Raw genomic sequence first — 20,458 nt, forward strand, 5'->3', positions numbered from 1 at the left:
AAGCCCGCGGTATACAAAACCTACTGCTGGATGAAGTTAAATGCTATAGCTAAATAAAATAAAGTCTTTTTTTTTTTCCTTAACTAACCTACTGGAATGGTGTCAAAGTTGTGCAAACGCAACGGTAACATCAACTCGGATAAAGTCGTTGAAATTGTAGCGGCAAAACCTGCAATTTCAGAACCAAACACCACACGGCATCGCTTTGTTTGTAGTGGCAGTAAAGGTTAATGTTAGCAGATTGCTAATTAGCCAGGTAGCGCAAGGGAGGTAACGTTACCTTGTCAACTAGCGTCAACTGAAACGGCTGTGTCCATTATCTAGCTAGCTAGCTATCTGTTGCTGTGTCCTTGTAGGAAACACACGCCACGTTTCTTTCTACGACTTGGGGTGAGTGTTGTTTTGGACTTCATCTTTATCTTCAAATCTAATAAACGCTAATAACGTGAACGTTACCGAACAACTCAAATGTTATCAATAAAACATGTTCTCTGTTAGCTGATCGTGCTGTAATCGGCTAACCTGTAGCTAATTCTGCAATCCATGAATTCTCTCAATCATTGTCAATCCCAGCTGGATAACCAACAGCAATGTCACTCTCGACTGAGGCTCATTTTGGGGTGAGCCAAAGCAGCAGAGTAAAAGGAGACACTATTTGTGTAGTGCCCAACCTCACCTCTGATCTCCTGGAGGATGATTTTGACCTAAATAAATCCTACCCATGTACTCAGAGACCGTTGTACAACAAGACAATGCAACGTCGTAATTATCCTGATTCCTTGAGAGGTGAGTGTAACTGTTTGGTAGGAATTGTGAGTAACGTTAGAGCTGAAATTAATAATCAGTCTACAAACAATGAATGTGATTACCCTTTATACAATACAAGATTTATATTTGCTGTTTTTCTTTGATAAAAGTAAGTTGACTATATTGTTTGAAATTGACTATTTGACTATTTTTTTTAGATAAAACAAGCTATTTTAAGAAGTCTCCTTGGGCAAATATGAAAATAATTATTAGTTGCAGCCCTAATTGTAAGGATGAGATAACTTTTTTTTAATCTGTCCCCTATTCTTTGCTTACAGGTGAAGGTTTAGATGTTTTCACTTCTGTCGCAACAAGAGACCTCCAAATCTCTAGTTTACATCCTGACTCACACATTTCTGCTGTGTCCCTGCCACACCCGTCCACTATGTCAGAGACAGAGGAAAGCTTGTTCAGTCAGCTAGTCTCTGGAGATTTTGGCCTGTCTGGATCTCCATCTGCCCTCAACCCAAACAAAGTCATTCTTACCGTCGACCATAAAACCAGAGAGGTACTGTGTGTGCACTTAATGTGAGCAGTGGTGGCTGAGCAGAATTGGTCAAACAGTAATGCAACTAGAGCATGTGTTTTGTTTTGTCTTCATTTTTCAGATTTTGTCAGCAAATGAACAGGCCTGCAAATTGTTTGAGTGCACCACCGCTGAGCTTATTGGAAAAAAGCTGTCCTGTATCTTGAAGAAAACCAGTCAGGTCCTGGAGGAAGCATTGGAAGAAGATTTTCCACTTCTGGATGGAACTGTTGTGGCTGTGTCTGGAAAAGTGGTATGATATCATTGATTGCCACATTCTCAACCACAGTTGATTTAGAATGTGTTTTGGTGCGCTTAACAACAACATAACATATAATTACATTGTACGCACAAAAACACAATTACAATACAGTAACAATACAATAGTGCAGTCATATCACTGATGCCCTTAAAGTGACAAGTTAAAGTCTGTGTGCTTATTTATACAACCAGTGAAGCATTTAGGATGCAGATTGCTTGAGGACAGGTGCTATTATGGAAGAGAGATGTAGCCTTAATACTGTGTAGTCTTTTTCCAGAAGGGAGAAGACTGAATAGAGAATTTGCAGTGAGTGAGTGTGAGGAGTCTTTTAAAATATTCAAACTTTTCTGCTAAATGAGGATGTGGTATAGTTCAGAAATGGGAGTACAGGGCCAATTATTGCTGACTAAAAAACTTGAATATTAAGTTAAGTGAGTGTGTTTGTATGTTTAACATGGTAGTTTTTCTGTAGGTGGATGTTGTGACATTATCTGGAGATGTGCCAATGTCAGTGTGTACCTACAGACGGTCACAAAATGAAGAGCACTGGCTTGTCATGATGGAAAGTGTGGAAAGGGTATCAGCCTTTCTGTCCTTTTCACAAGACGTAAGCATCTCATCATTTAGCCTTAGTAGTGTGATTTATTATTTATTGTTGCATTATTCATGAGAATTCCTGCTTTCCTGTATTTAAAAAAATGTTTTTACAAGTCATTTGTATTACTCCTATCTTATCTTCAATTACATGCTACTTGGTAATATACTGCTATTACTATATAATATTTGCTAACCCATTAAAACATTCTTTGTCATTTCTAGGGCAATATCCTAACCTGTGACTTGGCGTTTGCCCATCTCCATGGATACCACCATCCGGATGAGTTAAAAGGGGTGTCTGTGAAGGAGCTGATCCCCTCCTTACAAATCCCCCTGCACAGTAGTACGTTGCCCAAAGTAAGCACACTTCACAGCCAGAACCGTCCCACTCAGCTAAGGAAAGCTCCCTTTCTTAAGCTTCGCCTTCAACTTTCGGTTTAACAATGGGCTTCTTCAGGAGCACAGGGAAAAGAAATTAAATCCTGCAACGTGTTACACACAGGTATTTCTGTAAGTATTTCATCTTTGACTTCCTTCTTTCAGATGCTGAGGGTTCAGAGAGTGTGTGGTAGAAGCAGAGGGGGTGCATCAGTCCCGCTGTGTGTCAAACTTCAGGGGCCAGTGCTATGTGGGAGGCCCCAACACCAAAACAATGGGACTGGTTGCACCTGTCCAACAAAGAGTCATGACAGACCAGATGCACACGGCAATCAGCCATGCTCTCCTCTCCCCTCTTCTGTGTGCAAGTCAGAAGGCTCAGACCCTGCAGTGCCATCCTCAGGTAAGGAGTTTAGTTGTTTTTTGAAGGGACCTAATACTAGGTCAGAGAGGGATTAAAAAACACTCAATATTATTTATGAGAAACTGGTGTATTATGCTGCCTAAGCACTAAGCATCCTGCAGTGTATACTCTTCAGCCTTTTATATAAGAAAAACATACAGAAGTTACACAAGGTAATGGAAACCCCTGATGGGAAAGTAATTAAAATTTTGAAGTTGAAAGCCAGTTATCAAAATTAAAAATAGTTATTTAATGTCAAGAGAAATGGCCCCAAATGATGCCAACATAGGCCAAAAGCATAAAAGATGCATCAACAATGTAACAGACCTACATAATAAAGCCTTGTCAATTTCCATAGAAAACCATGTATCTCCAAATTTGGCGATTTTTGAATTCTTCAGATGAACTGAAGAATTAGGTTATGTTCCTTAAGGGGTTGCGAAAATGATCGTACTTCTTAAGCTAGGTAAGCAATTTAAAAACACATTGGATCTGAAAACCTTATTGTCAAAAAGCTCAAACCCGTGTTTGTTTGTTTTTTCAAATGAAACGTTCAGTTTGGAGATTTTTACATACGTTATCATACTGATGCAGAACCATTTTGATCATATATGGTACTTACAATGAAAGTTTGACAACTTTTTAGTGTTCATTTCCTTTTTCATGAAGTGTCTTCATGTCTACCCCCTTTATTGTATATTAGTTGAATAGCATCCTCAAAACAATTTGATATTTGCTAGTTCAGCCAATCCAGTATGCAAAATAATAATACTCTTATACTGTAATGTAGTAAAAAAAAAATTTTTTTTTAACATGTGTCTCGACTCTCACAGAAGTGAAAGTGGACAGCATTGTCCTCTCCCCCTGCCCTGCACTGGAGTACTCAGGGACAGTTTGGGTTTTTGCTCCTCTGAGCGGTCTCCTCCTGCTCCACCCCGATGGCTCGATCTACAGCATCCACAACCACCTGGCTCTCGCGCTGTTTGGCTACGACCAGGACGAGCTGCTGACAAAGGTTAGCCAACATGACCGGCTGAACAAGGCTGTTTAGATTGACAACCGTTCCAACTCTCACTTCTGTCTCTGCTGCTTTGTCATCAACAGACTGTCACTTTTCTGATGCCCGGTTTCTACGGGTGGATGACTGACTCAGACAGAAAGGCCAGCCCCTTCTCTGATTCTCGAGCAGAGGGCAATAAAAGTACAGCCTCATCCAAAATATCAGGAAACAATGGTGAGCATTTTTAGGTATCTGTGATGTGTACAAGATGGCAGCTTTTTCACAACCCACTCGCGGTGATTAGTCTAAACCAGAGGTTTTCAAACTGTGAGGTGATGTGGGACAATTTCAGACTATCAAACGGCCTGTGTCCTTTCATACCCATGCTGCTACTCTGTTCCTGTTTGTAATATTTATTTTGGCTCGTCATAAAGTACTATTTGTATGATGTATTCTTTTCCTTCTTTCTCTCAATCCTTAGACCCTTCCTCACTGGTGGCTGGTGATATGGCCACGGTGCATCAGGCTGTCCTGGGAAGAAGCGCCACAGGTAGAGGCAAGATCTTCACTGGAAGCAGCACCAGGCTGGAGAAACAGGGCAGCGCTCTTTCGACACTTTCTCTTCCTGCTGTCACCTCCACACGAGTGGTTATGTAAGTAGCGACCCCCTATGTCCTCTGTGTCATAAGCAACCTGAATGTTTTTTACTCAAGAGCACTTGTTGTTCTTGATCAATTCTGTTTGTCTGTTCTGTAGGTTTATAAATATAAAAACAATAAAAAATTGATCTAAAGAAAAAAAAGAATAGCAAACCAAATCTTTGTATGCTTTGTAATTTGACAAATAATGGACCAGAAAAAAAGCCACTGTAGCAATATCCACGGACCTAAAGAGACTTCAGTGACTTAATTCGGTATAAGGTGACATTTCCAATTTTCAGGTTTTGTGAATGAGATTAATGAGAGGCATCCAGGGCTTAAATAAAAAAAAAATTTCCTTCGTAGAAATGCTGTAAAGGGCCATGGACCAGACCTGTGACAGACAAGAGACATTTATTTCTCTTGCTAATGTAGTAAATGACTGATATAAAACATCGGTCATTTACTACACTACCAAGAGAAATGAATGTCCCATGGTGTTAATAAAACCGCCCTTGTATGAATGATAAATTGTACATGATCCACAGTTATGTAGTACATACATGAATTATTGGTTGATAACTTTACTTTGTCATAAGATTGATTATACTACAAGGTTTTAATAGTCTCAAGCTTTTATTACAGCTAAACAGACAAAACCACGCATCAACCTGAGTGCCTTGGGAAAACAATGTCAGCTTTAAAAATATGCTTGCCTACGTCATATATTAAATCTTTTTTTTTTTTTTATTCCTTGAAGTGATTGTTAAATGTGTCGTTCACAAAAGCTCATTTTTGACCATTGCATGTATCCTCACTCTCCCACAAGGAACAGAAATCTTGAGGGACCTGTGTAATCTATGAATGCACTGATTATAAGCTAAATGTTTAAACATTCATTTCGTGCATTTTTTTTTGCCTTTTTGTAGTATGATAATTACATTCTTATTGAATGCGCATTGGCATTACAACACATGGTTACACTTTACTTGAAGGTATCTACATAAGAGTTTATGACCTAACGCCTCTGTCATAGAGTGTCATTCAGTTTTTGTCATGACAAGTTAGAGTTAGAGTTAGGGTTCCTGTGTCATGACAGTGTCATGACACTCTTATACCTTATACCTTCAAGTAAAGTGTTACCCAACACATAGATTTTAATCCAGCCATTCTTTCCTCAGGGCTGATGACACTACCGAGCTGATGGAGGAGGCAGCCAGGGTTGCTCTCTGCACTAGCCAGCTAGACGGTGCTGATACCACTCAGGCACTCCTCAAGACATTTGCCTGGGTGCAACCTCCGGAAGAAGAGACCTACTGCCTGGTTTCCACTGAACCGCCACACCATAACCGAGAACAGCAGCTCGCCAGTAAAGTTCATGAAAATAATCAGCCTGCCATCAATATTATCCCAGGTAGGATTCGGCTACACCTTTTTGTAGGTTTTGTGTCTTGTTTACTATAATTTATTTGTAGTTCTTCCCTGCAACCCAAAAACTAAACTGCAGTATATATCAGAATGCTACATGTAAATATTTCATATTGTGTAGCATGATTTCCTATTTACAGCGTTTAAAAAAAGCAGTCTTTGAAAAACTGTATTGAGAGCATTTTCCATGTTTTTTATTATTTTGTCCCTCTTTTAGACCTTCCCAGTCAGAATGGCAGGGAGGGTGGCACCGCGCCTGATGTAGGCAAAGACCACCGCTCACGTGTCTCTGTGCTCCAAGACTCCAGCTTTGAGGTCATCTCAATGGAGAGCAGGTGAGGGTAGAAGTTGCAGTTGTTTTTGTCTTGAGACATTTGACTCACCACATCTTTAGCACCAAAATATTCAACTGGCTTTCACTTTATTACATTAAACTTTATTTGAATCTGATATCTAGAAATTAGCACTGCTTTGCATACTACATCATTGAAGAAATTATATTATTTTTCACCATGTATTTTATTTCTTTGGTGCCTTTTAAACTGTTGCAATTGTCGGGTTAAAGTTTTAGTAAAATTTAGTTGGGCACCTCAATTTAGAATAAAATGTATCTATCCTGGCATGACAACAGCAAAGTACATCCATAGTATCTATTTGGACTGAATGACTTTTCACTGCATCATTTACAGGCCAGTAGCCACTGAAATAGGTTCATAATTTCCAATGATGCGAATGTGGTGCAGCCCTAATTGTCAATGAAATGCCAGGTTGAGATTGTAAAGAAAACATTTTTCAGAAAGATCGTATTTCCCTGCCTCTTTTGATAAAAAATAAATAAATAAAAAAATACCATCTGGATTTGTTTATTCTGAAAAGATTTGACAATCTTGTTCCATTGGTTGTTCTTTGACATCAGTTTTTTGAAACTCAATTTCCTAGGTCGTCCTCTGGCTTCTGTGAAACGTTTGCCGTCCAGGGTGGTTCTGATCCAGGCCAGGCAATGGACTCCCGGTCAGCACACATAGTGGATTCAGCCAGCTGTTTCCTGGACCTTAACAGCAATGGTGAACTGGTGACCCGCGCCCTGGCCGAGCTAGATCTGAGCGGTAGCGTAGAGCTTCTCAGCGGCGGAGGGTACAACGACGACAACCAAAACTCCATGACATCCTGTGATACAGCGGAGCTCCTGCGTACACCCTCCCCATGCGTGATAGGGTCGGACCAGGAAGCAGAGCCTGTTGAGATTGGTGTAGATGCCAGAAACGGCTTAAGTGAAGAGCAAGTAGAAAACGACCACAGGGAGCAGGATCAGTGGGCTTCTCTCTTGTCAATTCATAAAGAAAAGAGCCAAGAGGTCTGCATGCCAAAGCTGGACATTCCTGCCACGTCTACTCCTAAGAAACGGAAGGTGAATGGACACATCCCGTCCTCAGACACTACACAGATACTGGAGGGGCGATACGAAGGAAGTGCATACCACAGAGATGGCACGAGAGTAGGTTGGTACTACTTCAACTGTTAATCTGTTTCCCTCAAAAAATGTACATATTGTGTTACATAAAGCCAAAAGACTTCACCCGGTACCTTCTGTTCTCTGCAGATGTGCAGTGTGACGTGTGCAGGACTAACCTCCCTGATGGAAGCTCCATGATCTGTGTGTGGATGAGTAGGCCTGGCCAGCAGGGGGCACTGTTGCAAACGGATCGATCACAGCACAACCAATCAGGAGCCAGTCTGGGAGAGGTCAATGGCAATATTTAGTTATAAGTCAGGATGGCACATATTATTTCTTTATCAAAACATTAAAAGTGTTGTTCTGCGTTCAACTCCTAATTCGTTACTGCTTTCCTCCCTTAGAGGATGTGTGAGGCTTTGCACTCCACCATGGATCTGGAGCACTCTCGAGCCTGTGACGGGCAGTTTGAAGAAGAGTACCAGCCTCTCAACCCTGTGGGTAAAGGAGCCTTTGGTTTTGTCTGGGAGGCAATGAGACGCTCTGATGGATTAGAAGTAAGAAGAATGTCTCATTGATGCAGAAACACATCCTGCTGTTTTTTGCATTGAGATTTTCCTGGGTAGTATGAGTGTTGTGGTGACGTGGCCTCTTTTGATGTGTTTTTGAAAATGTGCAGGTGATAGTGAAGTTCATTAAGAAGGCCAGGATAGTGACTGAGTGCTGGGTAGATGATCCCATGCTGGGACGGGTCAGCCAGGAGATTGCCATACTGACACGAGTACAGCACCACAACATAGTCAAGGTCAGTGGGTTGTCACATCGGAGCCTTTAAGACACAAAGTTGTAAAAAACTATTATTTTGCTCAGTGTGTGTCTGTGTGTCACTAGGTGCTGGAGGTGTTTGAGAATGGGAGTTACTTCCAGATGGTGATGGAGAAACATGGAGATTGCTTGGATCTTTTTGAGTTCATAGACATGCAACCAAGGCTGGATGAACCCCTGGCCAGCTACATCTTTAGACAGGTTAGTACATGGGCAAGAAAATACACATGACAGAAGAGTCAGGAGAGTGGGCTCCAAAATGTGAAGCATTCACTTGTTCCTTGTTAAACTGGAGGTTCTGTCTCTCCCCAGCTGGTGGCTGCTGTCTTCTACCTGAGGAATAAGAACATCCTTCACAGGGACATAAAAGACGAGAACATCATCATCGACAAAGGTTTCCACATTCGACTGATAGACTTTGGCTCGGCTGCCATGATGGCTCCCAAGAAGCTATTCTTCAATTTCTGTGGCACACTGGAGTACTGCTCCCCGGAGGTGCTTCAGGGAAATCCGTACGTACATAATACCTGTGAATGACAAGCGGTATATGTTACTTTTCATTGAGCAGCAAATAGGAAATTTCATATTGGTTTTCCAGTCCTGTGTGACTATTATGACCTATTAACCTTTACAGTGTGCAATTAAACTATATGTAGCTATAATAAAACGCTGCCATGTTCTCCATAATACCCAGTATAAGCTTATTTTGATTGTTTGCCTCCTTGTTCGTAGCTATGAGGGTCCAGAGCTGGAGATGTGGTCTCTTGGTGTGTTGCTCTACACACTGCTATTCAGTGAGAACCCTTTCTGTGGGGTGGGAGAGATCCTGCAGGCCAAACTAAAGCCCCCGTTCCCCCTCTCTCCAGGTATACTGCTGTTCTTTACAAATGGCAATCATTTTCAGAAAAATGTGCCTTTCAGTTAACAAAAAACATTTTTTAACAAATCTGTTCTTACATTTCCCTATTTATACTCTCAGACCTGCATGGTGTGTTGTGTGGGCTGCTGCACCCGGATCCTGCTCAGAGATTGACTCTGGACCAGCTACTGCTGGACTCCTGGATCAGCCAGCCCATTTCACTGGCAGAGTACAGCTGGACAGAGGTTGTTCCTGCAACTAACACCTACCGTGAGTATCCTTTTAACACTAGAGTTAGAATAATGGTGCGTTCTTTTTGTCTTGTAATCGCGACTAGTAGCTTGAGTGTGACGTCACATCCGTGTCAAAACGAGAAACAAACTCGGGGTCCTCTGAGTTCAGACGACTTGACCAGTCGTATATACGACCTCGGGGGCGTTCTTTTTGCAACTTCCGGTTCGTAACTCCGAAAAACGACTCGTAGATCGACTTCGTTGGACAAAAAGAACGCACCATAACAATGGCCAGTCATGTTTTCCAATTTCTCCACCTGTAATTAAATATCACTTAGAGATGCACCGATTACAACTTTCTAGGCCAATTCCAATTTCCGATTTTCATTGAGTTAGGTCAGCCGATACCGATGTTAGCGACACATGGCGGAAAAGTTGAGAGAAAGGGGAAAAAAAGAGGCCGTGCTGTCGCGTCCGTGTGTGCGTGCGTCCTTGAGAACTGTAACTCGTATAACTTATGTTGTCAGTTAATTGTAGCGTTGACCAGCATGAAATCGGCATATGTCAGACTGACCTGCCGTTCACCGGTCATGGCCGAGCATGTGAAAACCGACCTATCAGTGCATCTCTAATATCACCTTTTTTTTTTTTTTTTTTTTGCAATATTTGTAAATGAATGTCTTTACATCCAAATTGCAATTGTAAATTGAATTCACTTTTATTTATACTGTCAAATCATAACAGGAATTATCTCAGGACACTTTACAGATAGAGTAGGTCTAGACCACACTCTATAATTATAATAATTATTAAATGTATCCCTAACTTTCCCGCCTTGCTTTAACAAGCTGCTAACTCACCTAAAGTGAGTATAAGCTTTGTTTTGACAGCTGCTGGTAGCTTTGGTCTATGTGTTTTTGAGCTGGACATTAAAAAGCCACATGGTCAACTGTGAAGTAGTATGAAATAGCACCTGGCTGTCCTTGTTTTGTTTCGCTTAGTTTTAGAGTTTGTAAAAAACACATCCTGTAACTCATTAGTGGATATTTTGCTGCCCTTTTCTTTGCATATCTGTTACCATAGAGAATATCTACAATCTGTAGTTGTTTTTTTGTTTTTTGTAAATGAAAGGCAGGGACAGCTTATGGATCCTCTAATCTTTTCACAGGCTCACCACAGCACGAGTCCAGTCCTAAAGTGTTTGTCAGGCAAGGCTTGTTCCCGGATGAACATGATGAGACTCTTCCTGATGACGAGGAAGATGAGGATGACAGGTTGTCAATGGTTGCCCTGGAAACTGAGCTTCAGAAGTACCTCCACGAAGATTAAAGAATGGAGGCCAAGCATCCATCCAACATTTGGTATCATGATGTAGCATTCTTTCCCCCTTTTTCTCTTATCTATTTTATTTGTTCTTTTGGATTTATATAAAATTTAAAGCATTAAAATCATCTTATATGATCACAAGGATCCAGCTTTACCACTAAACCACCTAAGTGAGCACAACCTCGAGTTGTTAGCTCAGACAAAGCACACCGAAAACCTAGTTGGATTGAAGTTGAAGGGAATTGTTTAAGTGATCATTGATTAATGTCTCATGTTAATGATTTTAATCTTGAGTGTTTTAATTAAAAGTTGTAAATATTTTATCTATTTATTTTTTTATACAGCAATAAATATTTGACCATAAATGTGTTGTTCCTTTTTATATGATTAAAGAATTGCCTGTTAATCAGAACTGTAAAAAGTTTGTCTAGCAAACATTGTAAAGTATTGGTAATGTAATATTTATGCAGCAAGTAAAGAAAGTAAATCATTAAATAGCAGTGCAAGAAAGTTTCACATTGCAGTTTCTTTTCTTTTTTTTTAAGATAATCTTTTGGGATTTTTTTCATTTTATTAGATAGTGCAGATATGAAGGGGCAGAGAGGGAGGATGAAGCAGCAAAGGACTGTTCAAAACAAATAATTTTTAAATTGGATTTTATTTGTCCGATCCCCTCTCCAGTATTGTAAATACTGCATGTCAACTTGAGTTAAAGGTCCCATGGCATGAAAATTTCACTTTGAGGTTTTTTAACATTAATGTGTGTTCCCCCAGCCTGCCTATGGTCCCCCAGTGACTAGAAATGGCGATAGGTGTAAACCGAGCCCTGGGTATCCTGCTCTGCCTTTGAGAAAATGAAAGCTCAGATGGGCCGATCTGGAAGGTTACCTCCTCTTTCTCTGCTTTGCCCGCCCATGAGAGAGAGACATCATGGCTTTCAAACAGCAAAGTGCCAGTTGGTCAAGGCCACACCCCCACCCTCCACCTTGCTCCCCCTCTCTCTCCTCAATAGCTACAGACACAGAAATGGCACATCCGCAGGGGTCACCAACCTTTTCGAAACTGAGAGCTACTTCATAGGTATTGAGTCATACGAAGGGCTACCAGTTAGATACGCTCTTCTGAAATAAATGTGCGCAGTTTGCCTTTAGTTATATATGATTATTAATGATTAATGATGCTCATCTATGTGAAGACACTGATCATGTTAATGATTTCTCACAATAATTATCAACAATGACTTAATAAGGTGGGAAACAAGATAATATCAATATTCAATTTTCATTTTTAGAACAGGCCTGAGGGCTACTCATGTGGTGGTGACCCCTGTCCTAAAGAAAGCTCATTGTGGGACTGGCTTTAGTGGCTGTAATTCTGCACCAAGGCTGAACTTCAGGAAAGAGACTTCAGATACCGTATTAGGGGACCACTAAGGTCTATATAAAAGCATCCAAATAGCACCATGTCATGGGACCTTTAAAATACCATAATATTCTACCATATAATTTGCAGGTATATTCAAATATAAATGAGATTGTTGAATATTTAAGCATGTTTTTCTCAGCTCATAATATAAGTTTGAGTTTAAAAGAATGGAGTTAGATAATGTTGGGGTGGGGTCACTAAAATACTACACTTTAAATCGACAAACTTGAATCTGTTCATTCTAGTCCGTTTGCTCACAAATCATAGGCATACAGTGGTCTGCTTTTTGGAGCGTACTCTTGTGAATCCCATGTTTAAAAACACATTGGTATTAAACGGCACTAAAACGTCTGGTCTCCTCTTCGGTAAAACCATCAGTAATGGTTCAGTCTGAAGAGATATTCAAATGTCTGATGTTCACTTTGGCTGTGCGCCCTCTTGAGTTTCTGTACTAGTAGAACATAGCGGAACCTTTTTACTCTGCCCTCTGTTGAGAATGAATGACGGTAGTATATGTACGACGGACAGGCATGGGTAGCCAAGTTGTTGCGCGTCAGGTAAATCAGAATGCTACTAAACATGACATTCTTACTTAAAATACAATTATTATTTTGTGGAACGTTTGAATCAATAAGCCACATACTTAAAAAACTCGAAGAAACCACTGACAGCCCAAACCTCTCCGCTATAACCTCCATGTTTGCTAACATGCTAATGATATCACAGCTAGTTTATTAGCGTACGTTCTGCTAACCTCTCTTCTGTAATTGCTCTACAGCCGTAACAGTGGCTAATACCCTGTTCTGATTGTTCAATATAATTCAACAACGGGCATTAAAACAGGGGCATAACGTAACTGCTGTTTGTGTATCACAGCCATGATTTCTCTCCCACAGGTTCTTCAGTTGGCTGTGAGAAATATCCTCCCTTCTGTATATAGTCCACTTCAGTTTGGGAGATGCCACCTCCAGCCTCTGTGCACAGCGTGCAGATTGTTCTGTTCCTCCACCAGCCAGAGCGCTCTCCAGTCAACGCAGCAAAGCCATGAAATCCGTCCTCTATCCAAGAAGCCAGCCACAGAGCTATCCCTAGACTCTCTGGTCGATATGGGATTCACAGACTCCCAGGCGGAGCACATACAAGATGCCATGTCCAAACTCGGAGGAGGAAGTGCTACCAAACATGCTCTGTCAACTCTCACAGCTCTGTTTGTCTTGGGCCTCAATCCTTCTAGTGTGCTGAAAATTCTGGAGAAATGTCCTGAACTGTACACTGTCAAGGAATCACAGCTTCAGCAGCGCATAGCCAACATGCGGAAACTAGGGTTAGTTGAAGGTAAGATCATGGTCTTTGTGCGGCACAGTTTTTCATAACATGTTCGAAGCACTGCTTTAGGTGGATGTAGTATGCTCACTACTAATGGGGTGCTTGGTATGATAATCAAATCAGACTTGTTCATTATGTCCCTCATTAGGCAGTCTTCAGAGAGTGGTGTCCCATTACCCCCAGATCCTGACTGTGTCTGTGAAGGCTGTAAAACACGTGGTGGTGTTCCTCAGAGAGAAGTGCCTGTTTACCATCCAGCAGGTCACGGACATCCTCCGAGATAGTCCGGCCATAGTAATGGAAAACATGGGTCAGCTGGAGTACAAGTTTCAGGTCAGTATTTCAGGTAATTCACTGGTCCCAGCTAGGGCTGGGTGATCTGGAGAAAATCAAATATGATATAATATATTTTTGACCAAATGCCTCGATATCGATACCACAACGATTTCACAAAATATTTACACAATGAGATTTTTGATAAATAATCATCAGTAATGTGGATATAATGTCTAAGTGGGTAAAGGCAAATAATAGAACAGTTACAACAGTCTGGTAAATTCAGAAAATGACATCACTTTACGGTAATGCAGCCTTTAAAACCAGTAAAAGACACCACTAATGCCATATTACGATATTACGATATCCAAAATCTAAGACGATATCTAGTCTCATATCACAATATCGATATAATAACGATGTATTGCCCAGCTCTAGTTCCAGCTCAGCTGTAGATCTTTGGGTTTGGGACTGTTAGTCAGACAAAACAAGCAATTTGAAGGCATAACCTTGGGCGCTTTTTTTTTTTTTTTTTTTTTTTTTTTTTTTTTTTTTTTTTTTTTACTGGTTTCAGACATTTTATAGGTTAGATGATTCATTAATAAATCAAAATAGAATCAGAAATAATCATTAATTGCAGGTCTAATTGAAATATATGGAAGTTCAATAGTTCTAGAGACAGACAAGTGCTCCCATGGTAGAGTGATGTTCTCATGCCAGACTGCAGGTTTATTGACTTCCTTAAAACTTGACCAAACATCACATCAAAGGCCACCGTAGTATAAGACAACACCCTTGCTGTTCACATAGTGTCCCAATTCAAATTAGACACTAATTACAGTATGGATGTTGTATGTATGCACTTTTCCACGTAGTATACAAGAAATCAACATACTTTATCGTTTTGCTCTAACAGGAAATGATACAGGACTTGCGCTGACAGAATGTCAGGCTTATTTAAACTTTATAATCAGAGCGCATGTCTTCAGCCAGAGATTTCTTTGGTCTTCCTGTAGCTGTTTAACCACAATCCACAATTTGATTAATGTTTTTTCAGCTGTGAGCAGCTTGTCCATTTCCTTGCATCGGGGGACAATAGTGTCCATCAACAGCGCACACATGCTCCAAACCAAGCATTTTAGTAACCATACTAATGCTTTTCCTGTGTCACACTCTACATACTCTAAACCTACTTAGTAGTATGGGATTGGGTTACTGCTATAGTATTCCCTGTGGTGGTCATACTTATACTCCACATCTTTTGGGCAACTGATTGTAAATGGATCACAGCGTTGTTATTAAGTGGTATATGACTGAGCTGACGTTTTTGTGCTGCAGCCTGGGGACTGATAATTTAGCCACTAATAATCTGATATATGCATATAGCAGGGTTGGAATTGAACTTTTTTTGTCAGTGAAATCCAAAATCTACCAGCCACTCAATAGATTACCATAGTTTTTTTGGGCTGGTGAGTAAAGCATATCTAGCAGCCCCTTGCATATTTTACCAGCATTTGGCTGGTGCTACTTTCCAACCCTGCCATGTAGCCATACAGTATATCTGTTGAGTTAGTTGTTACTCTCTTGCCCACATTGTATCTGTAAAATAACTAGTTATTATTTGAGGTTATCTTATAGTGTTTTTTTTTGTCATTCCAACTAATTGGTGTTTGTAACCACATTTATCAACTCCTCTCTCCATAGTACGTCTACTTCCGAATGGGTGTCAAACAGAAAGAGATGGTGAAGTCCAGGTTGTTCCGTTTCACTCTGGACGAGGTGCGCTGTCGACACTGTTTTCTGGAGCGCAGGGGCCTGTATCAAACCCCAGACAAAAAAGGACAGACGTTGATCCTCAACCCCAAACTGGACAGCATCCTCGGCGTTGACCAGGACACCTTCCTCACGCATGTCGCCAATGCCTCCACAGAGGAGTATGATGTATTTAAGAGACTGATGGCAAGAGAATGGCAGGAAGAGGAGCAGCAGCAGCAGGGCAACATTGAAGTTGATAGTGATGATGATGATGAGGATGAGGATAAAGAAGAGGAGGAGACTAGAGGGAAAAGTGGATACAGGAAGAGGAGAAAGAAATGACAGAGCCCCGTGGTAAAGACCAAGAGAACTTAAACTAAAAGAGGAAATTACATGATTAGAGAAAATGACATCCTTTGTGATAAATGAACCAATAAAATGTCCCCTTTTTCTGTTTGTTGGACTTTCTTATCTAAAACAAACCTGGAAACCCACGTCGTGGTAATTGTTAACTAACTTGTTCTCGTTGAATATGCCAATGTGATGCTAACAGATTGGACTGATTGAACCTTTTGAAGTTGATTTCTGTGTTTATCTAAGTGTCCGCATCGGGACACAAGATGCATTGACGTCAGTGTGAGGATAGGCTGATGGTGAGGACTCTATATACAGTAGATGAGTCACAACTGTCAGGTGTAAACATGGTGAACCTTTCCCCCCATATATACTGTACTTTCCAGAATATAAGTGAACCCATATGTTAAAGCAATTTCAGAGGCTTAACTGCCTTGATGCTTGGAGTAAATTAAGAGGAAAGGGTGAATAATCCATTTAGTCTAGCTCAGGGATCTTCAACAGGGGGTCTGGGACCCCTAGGGGGTCCACAGAGTCAATGCAGGGGGGCCTCCCAATTACTGTTAATTTTTGAAAGTGAATTTTTTTCAATGAATCCAATATATTGTTAGCAAAAATAAATCCCCACTGAGGATAGGCTTACCGGCCCATAGGTAAGGCAGTCAATAAAGTATCCATCCACCCACAGATTTAGTTTATCCTAAGGATTCACTGTGCCACATGTATGTTTAACATTAAAACATAATTTATAAAATCATGCCGACAATTATAAGGCTATTTTAAAAGCTTAGTATTCTATGCAAAAAAAGGTATATATAAAGGCTTAATGCCGCCCTACAAGCTATTGTAGGCCCAATTTAATATGCCACTTCATTTCAGACAATATATTGTATGTAGTAGGGAGTCCCTGCTCCATCTCTCTTTCAGTTAAGGGGTCCTTGGCTTAAAAACTGTTGAAGACCCCTGTCCTAGATGATTGGATGGTAAAATGACTCGATGAAAGCTAAATCGGATTGAAAACATCTTGGGTAGAAAACACTGATAAAGTTACAGCATGAAGAGCAACTGAGAGGATGAAAGCTCCACCCCGTTACTATGAGACTGCTAAGTGGCTTTGGCTTTCTCCATCCCTATATTATCTGAATGAGTCAACAACAAGTACATCAGATAAGACCAGCAGGTGAGACGAGTCGTACAAAACATCCATTGATTTATAGAAGCGTTAAGCCCAATGGATGTGCAACACAGAGGTTTTCTGTTCTGGACGTCAGGTAAGAAAACGTACCTTTGGTCGATCAATAACCAGTCAATATGTGTGTCTGCACAAAAGTTCCAACAGAACCAAGTGATTTTATGTTTTTGAGTATTTGGAAGTATTAAGGGTACTTAATTAAGTATTAAAATCTTAATATCCATTTTATACTGATGCCCCACCCGAAAGTGTAGGAAAATCTATATTCAAATTCACGGTTTCATCCAAACTGCAACTGAAGTCAACTGTAATTTTCTTTTAGAGTTAAAAAAGTTAAATGTATATTTTTTGTTATATATTTATCTTTCTCACCTCAAGGAAATTATTTACAACTTCCTGTATCTTTATTTGCATTTGTTTTCATTTGCATAGTCAAGGGAGTGAGACCATTACGGTATGCTTATATTTCTCTCATTTACATTTCATTTTCCCTGACCTGGTTTACCTGGACTAAAAATAACTCGGAGCCACACTACAAAAGTTACATCAATGTCATTTTGATTAAGACTGAGTCAGCCAGAGCAGCCATAAGACCATAGTTCATAATTCAAAGTGCCTGCCTCATTGACACTTCATGTGAAGACCCATGTTTGCTCTCATAGGAGTTCATTAGATTATAATTATAAAGAAATATAAATAAAATAGTCTCTCTACTCATACACTAGACTGCATATTTATGCAGTTACATGCTTGCATTTGGAAGGGGATCTGATTGTTGATATTAATTTATAGTCTTTTTCATTAACAGGAAGCTGCTGGAGAAAGTAGTCAACACACTGTAAAACACACCTCAGTCAGAGCATCTCTGCCATCATAATGTCATCAATGTTGATGTCAAACCTCACACAGGATTGGGTGGAGAGTATGCAAAGGTGGCACCTAGAATTTTTTTTCATCCCCACCACAGTGCTCACTCTGGCAACCTTGCTCGCCAACCCCGTTCTGCTGACGTGCATTATACTGTCCCGTGCCTTGCGTCAGGAGACACGTTACCTGCTAGTGGCCAACACCCTGACAGCAGACGTGCTCTTCCTGGTCCTCAACCTGGCCACAGCGATCTGTAACGCTGCGAGAGCTCAAGTACCCTGGCTTATTTGTGAGCTGGTCACAGCCGTCACTGTCACCACCTACTGCTGTGCCATCCTCACCGTCACCCTGATGGTGGTTGACACCTACGCTGCGGTTCGCTGGCCTCTCCATTACCATGACATTCTTCCACCTGCCCGCATCCACCGCATACTGGTGGGGGTGTGGGTGCTCGCAGCCATTTACCCTTTCACCCTTATGATCATAATGGAGATGGATCGAGGAAATCCCCGTGAAAAGGTGGCTGTGTGTCTGGTCCTCCTCTCCCTGGGCTTCATTCAGGTCAATAACGTGATGGGGATCTACATCTACTTCTTTGTAGCTGCACTCATCTGTGCTATACTCATTTTTTTCTGCTACATTCGGCTCTACATGGTAACAAGGACCCAGGGCATCTGGCAGAGCCGCTTCTCCAGGGCCCGGGTCACGCTGCTGGCTCATGGGGTTCTTCTCCTGCTCTACTTTGTCCCCGGCTTTGTTTTCACCCTGGAGCTCTTCATGTTTCAGAGGAACGAAATAAGTCAGGATGTTCGCGTGTGGGTCAGCACAGTCAATATGGGTGTTTTCATGTTGCTGCCCAGGGCGTTTGCTCCGTACCTGTATGGACTGAGGTACAGGGAGATCTCTGATACTCTAATGCAGTTTCTGCACCAGCACAGGACACTCAGCCAGATTACTGTTTCATGAAGACACTTACAAACTGGTAGTCTTTTCAAATTTCTCCAATCGAATTACTTGTGAAATACATATTTTCTGTTTTCTCAGATGCCCTGCAAGAGCAGTAGCCAGAATGAGTCTAAATTCCCAAGATTTTGTTTTTTATTTTTGACCTGCCATCAAAAAGATGGACTTTTTCCAAATGTGCTGCATTCATTTAAGATACGGGTATATTGTTTGTTGGTGAATATTGTCTAAATGCTGTTTCAAAACACTCCCCACAATGCCAATAATGTAACTCTGGTAGAGAATCCCTTCATTTTATCTTATTTTTTGGCCTACAGCAGTCCAATTTAACAATAGTGACTCTAAAACACCATGTGTCATTTCTGTTTGAATTTAGAACATAAACACCTCAGCTCGTTAAAACCCCCAAATTCCCAAAAACAATACTGAGGACATGTCCTCTGTGTTCTCAATGGCAGCTATAGCCCAGGTTGCTGCCATGTCGATGTTTTCCATTGCTTCATTGCCTTGTCAGTCTAGTCTTTTTTTCTATATGTGATAGGTTTGGTATGGGTGCATGCAGACGTTTGAATGTATCTTATCTATTCTAAGGACTTTCTAGAGACCAGTCAGTTTAAGATGATATGGTCTCACAGTAAAACCTAGCTTAGAATGGGCACAACTTTCACACAGAGGAATTGGAGCCAGGAATGTGGGAATCTATTAGGAGCACGTGCCATAAAAGGTGTAGTTTAAGAGTAAATTGTTCCAACTGAAATAGATGTCTCATGCTGTGTAAGCACAAAAAGTGTTTAAAAGGTATTCACTATGATGTACATGTGGTTCATCCTTGGGCAGACGTGTCTGTATGCTCATGGTTGTCCCAGTGTCATGAAAGTTTGTTCACTGTTTGAATAAAGCTGCACTTGATTTGTAATCATCGGACTGGTCGTCATCTTTGAGGTCTCCCAACATCACCCGATATCATTATGTATTATGTACGTATCAGGTTTGTATTTTTAATAATAAAAAGACTTTTTTTTACTGCTGTGTGGATCAACATGAAGCTAGGCAGAACTCCCTTATTTTCCAAGTTTATGTCTCATTGTTGAGGCGTCTTTAATCCCTTTTCTTTTTTATAAATTGTACAACAAAGTGTGGCTCATCATTATGTAATGTAAAAGCCATGAAGAACCTGACACTCAGCCTCACAGTTTTATGACCATACTGTAGTAACAATGCATTTAACTCCATTTGCCCTCATAGCTGTTTGTCTAAAATTGGTTGTCCAAGAAGATCATTAACGAATGGCTGACTGACTCTGCAACTTAATGCACTAGAGTAGAGAAAAAAGCACCTTCCCTCATTTACTGTAGGAAGATGTGGTGGTGATGGATAGTGATGAGTCAGACATCCTAGCTGCAGGGACTTATCTCAGTCTCAGCTATGTGTTATATGTAACCGGTACAAGAACTCAACAGCAGAGGGACACATTTGTCTGTACACTGAGCTCTGCACTGCTCTTTCCTGCAGAAAATGTAAGTGTGTTTGCTTAGTATCAAGCTACTGGGCCTTGCTCCCTCCAC

General features: G+C 40.8%; 3 protein-coding genes across 3 annotated transcripts; all 3 read left to right on the top strand.

Annotated features, from left to right (window-relative positions):
- On the top strand, window positions 1-11,248 carry pask (PAS domain containing serine/threonine kinase). Its single transcript, XM_028593423.1, has 21 exons — window positions 1-390; window positions 574-786; window positions 1,086-1,315; window positions 1,416-1,586; window positions 2,068-2,202; window positions 2,415-2,549; window positions 2,736-2,973; window positions 3,807-3,988; window positions 4,078-4,207; window positions 4,455-4,626; window positions 5,793-6,025; window positions 6,257-6,374; window positions 6,979-7,538; window positions 7,640-7,782; window positions 7,897-8,049; window positions 8,172-8,297; window positions 8,384-8,518; window positions 8,630-8,829; window positions 9,050-9,183; window positions 9,297-9,446; window positions 10,578-11,248. The coding sequence occupies exons 2-21, from the start codon at window positions 591-593 to the stop codon at window positions 10,736-10,738; spliced, it is 3,702 nt and encodes a 1,233-aa protein (XP_028449224.1). The 5' UTR covers window positions 1-390; window positions 574-590; the 3' UTR covers window positions 10,739-11,248.
- A 1,358-nt stretch (window positions 11,249-12,606) lies between these two features.
- mterf4 (mitochondrial transcription termination factor 4) lies at window positions 12,607-15,973 on the top strand. The gene is made up of 4 exons (XM_028593776.1): window positions 12,607-12,717; window positions 13,057-13,495; window positions 13,635-13,819; window positions 15,467-15,973. The coding sequence occupies exons 1-4, from the start codon at window positions 12,661-12,663 to the stop codon at window positions 15,857-15,859; spliced, it is 1,074 nt and encodes a 357-aa protein (XP_028449577.1). The 5' UTR covers window positions 12,607-12,660; the 3' UTR covers window positions 15,860-15,973.
- Window positions 15,974-17,987: 2,014 nt separating this feature from the next.
- Window positions 17,988-18,896, top strand: LOC114565177 (probable G-protein coupled receptor 148). The gene has a single exon (XM_028593070.1). The coding sequence runs from the start codon at window positions 17,988-17,990 to the stop codon at window positions 18,894-18,896; it is 909 nt and encodes a 302-aa protein (XP_028448871.1).
- Window positions 18,897-20,458: the final 1,562 nt, after the last annotated feature.

Source organism: Perca flavescens, chromosome 12 (genome assembly GCF_004354835.1).
Source record: "Perca flavescens isolate YP-PL-M2 chromosome 12, PFLA_1.0, whole genome shotgun sequence".
Taxonomy (NCBI): domain Eukaryota; kingdom Metazoa; phylum Chordata; class Actinopteri; order Perciformes; family Percidae; genus Perca; species Perca flavescens.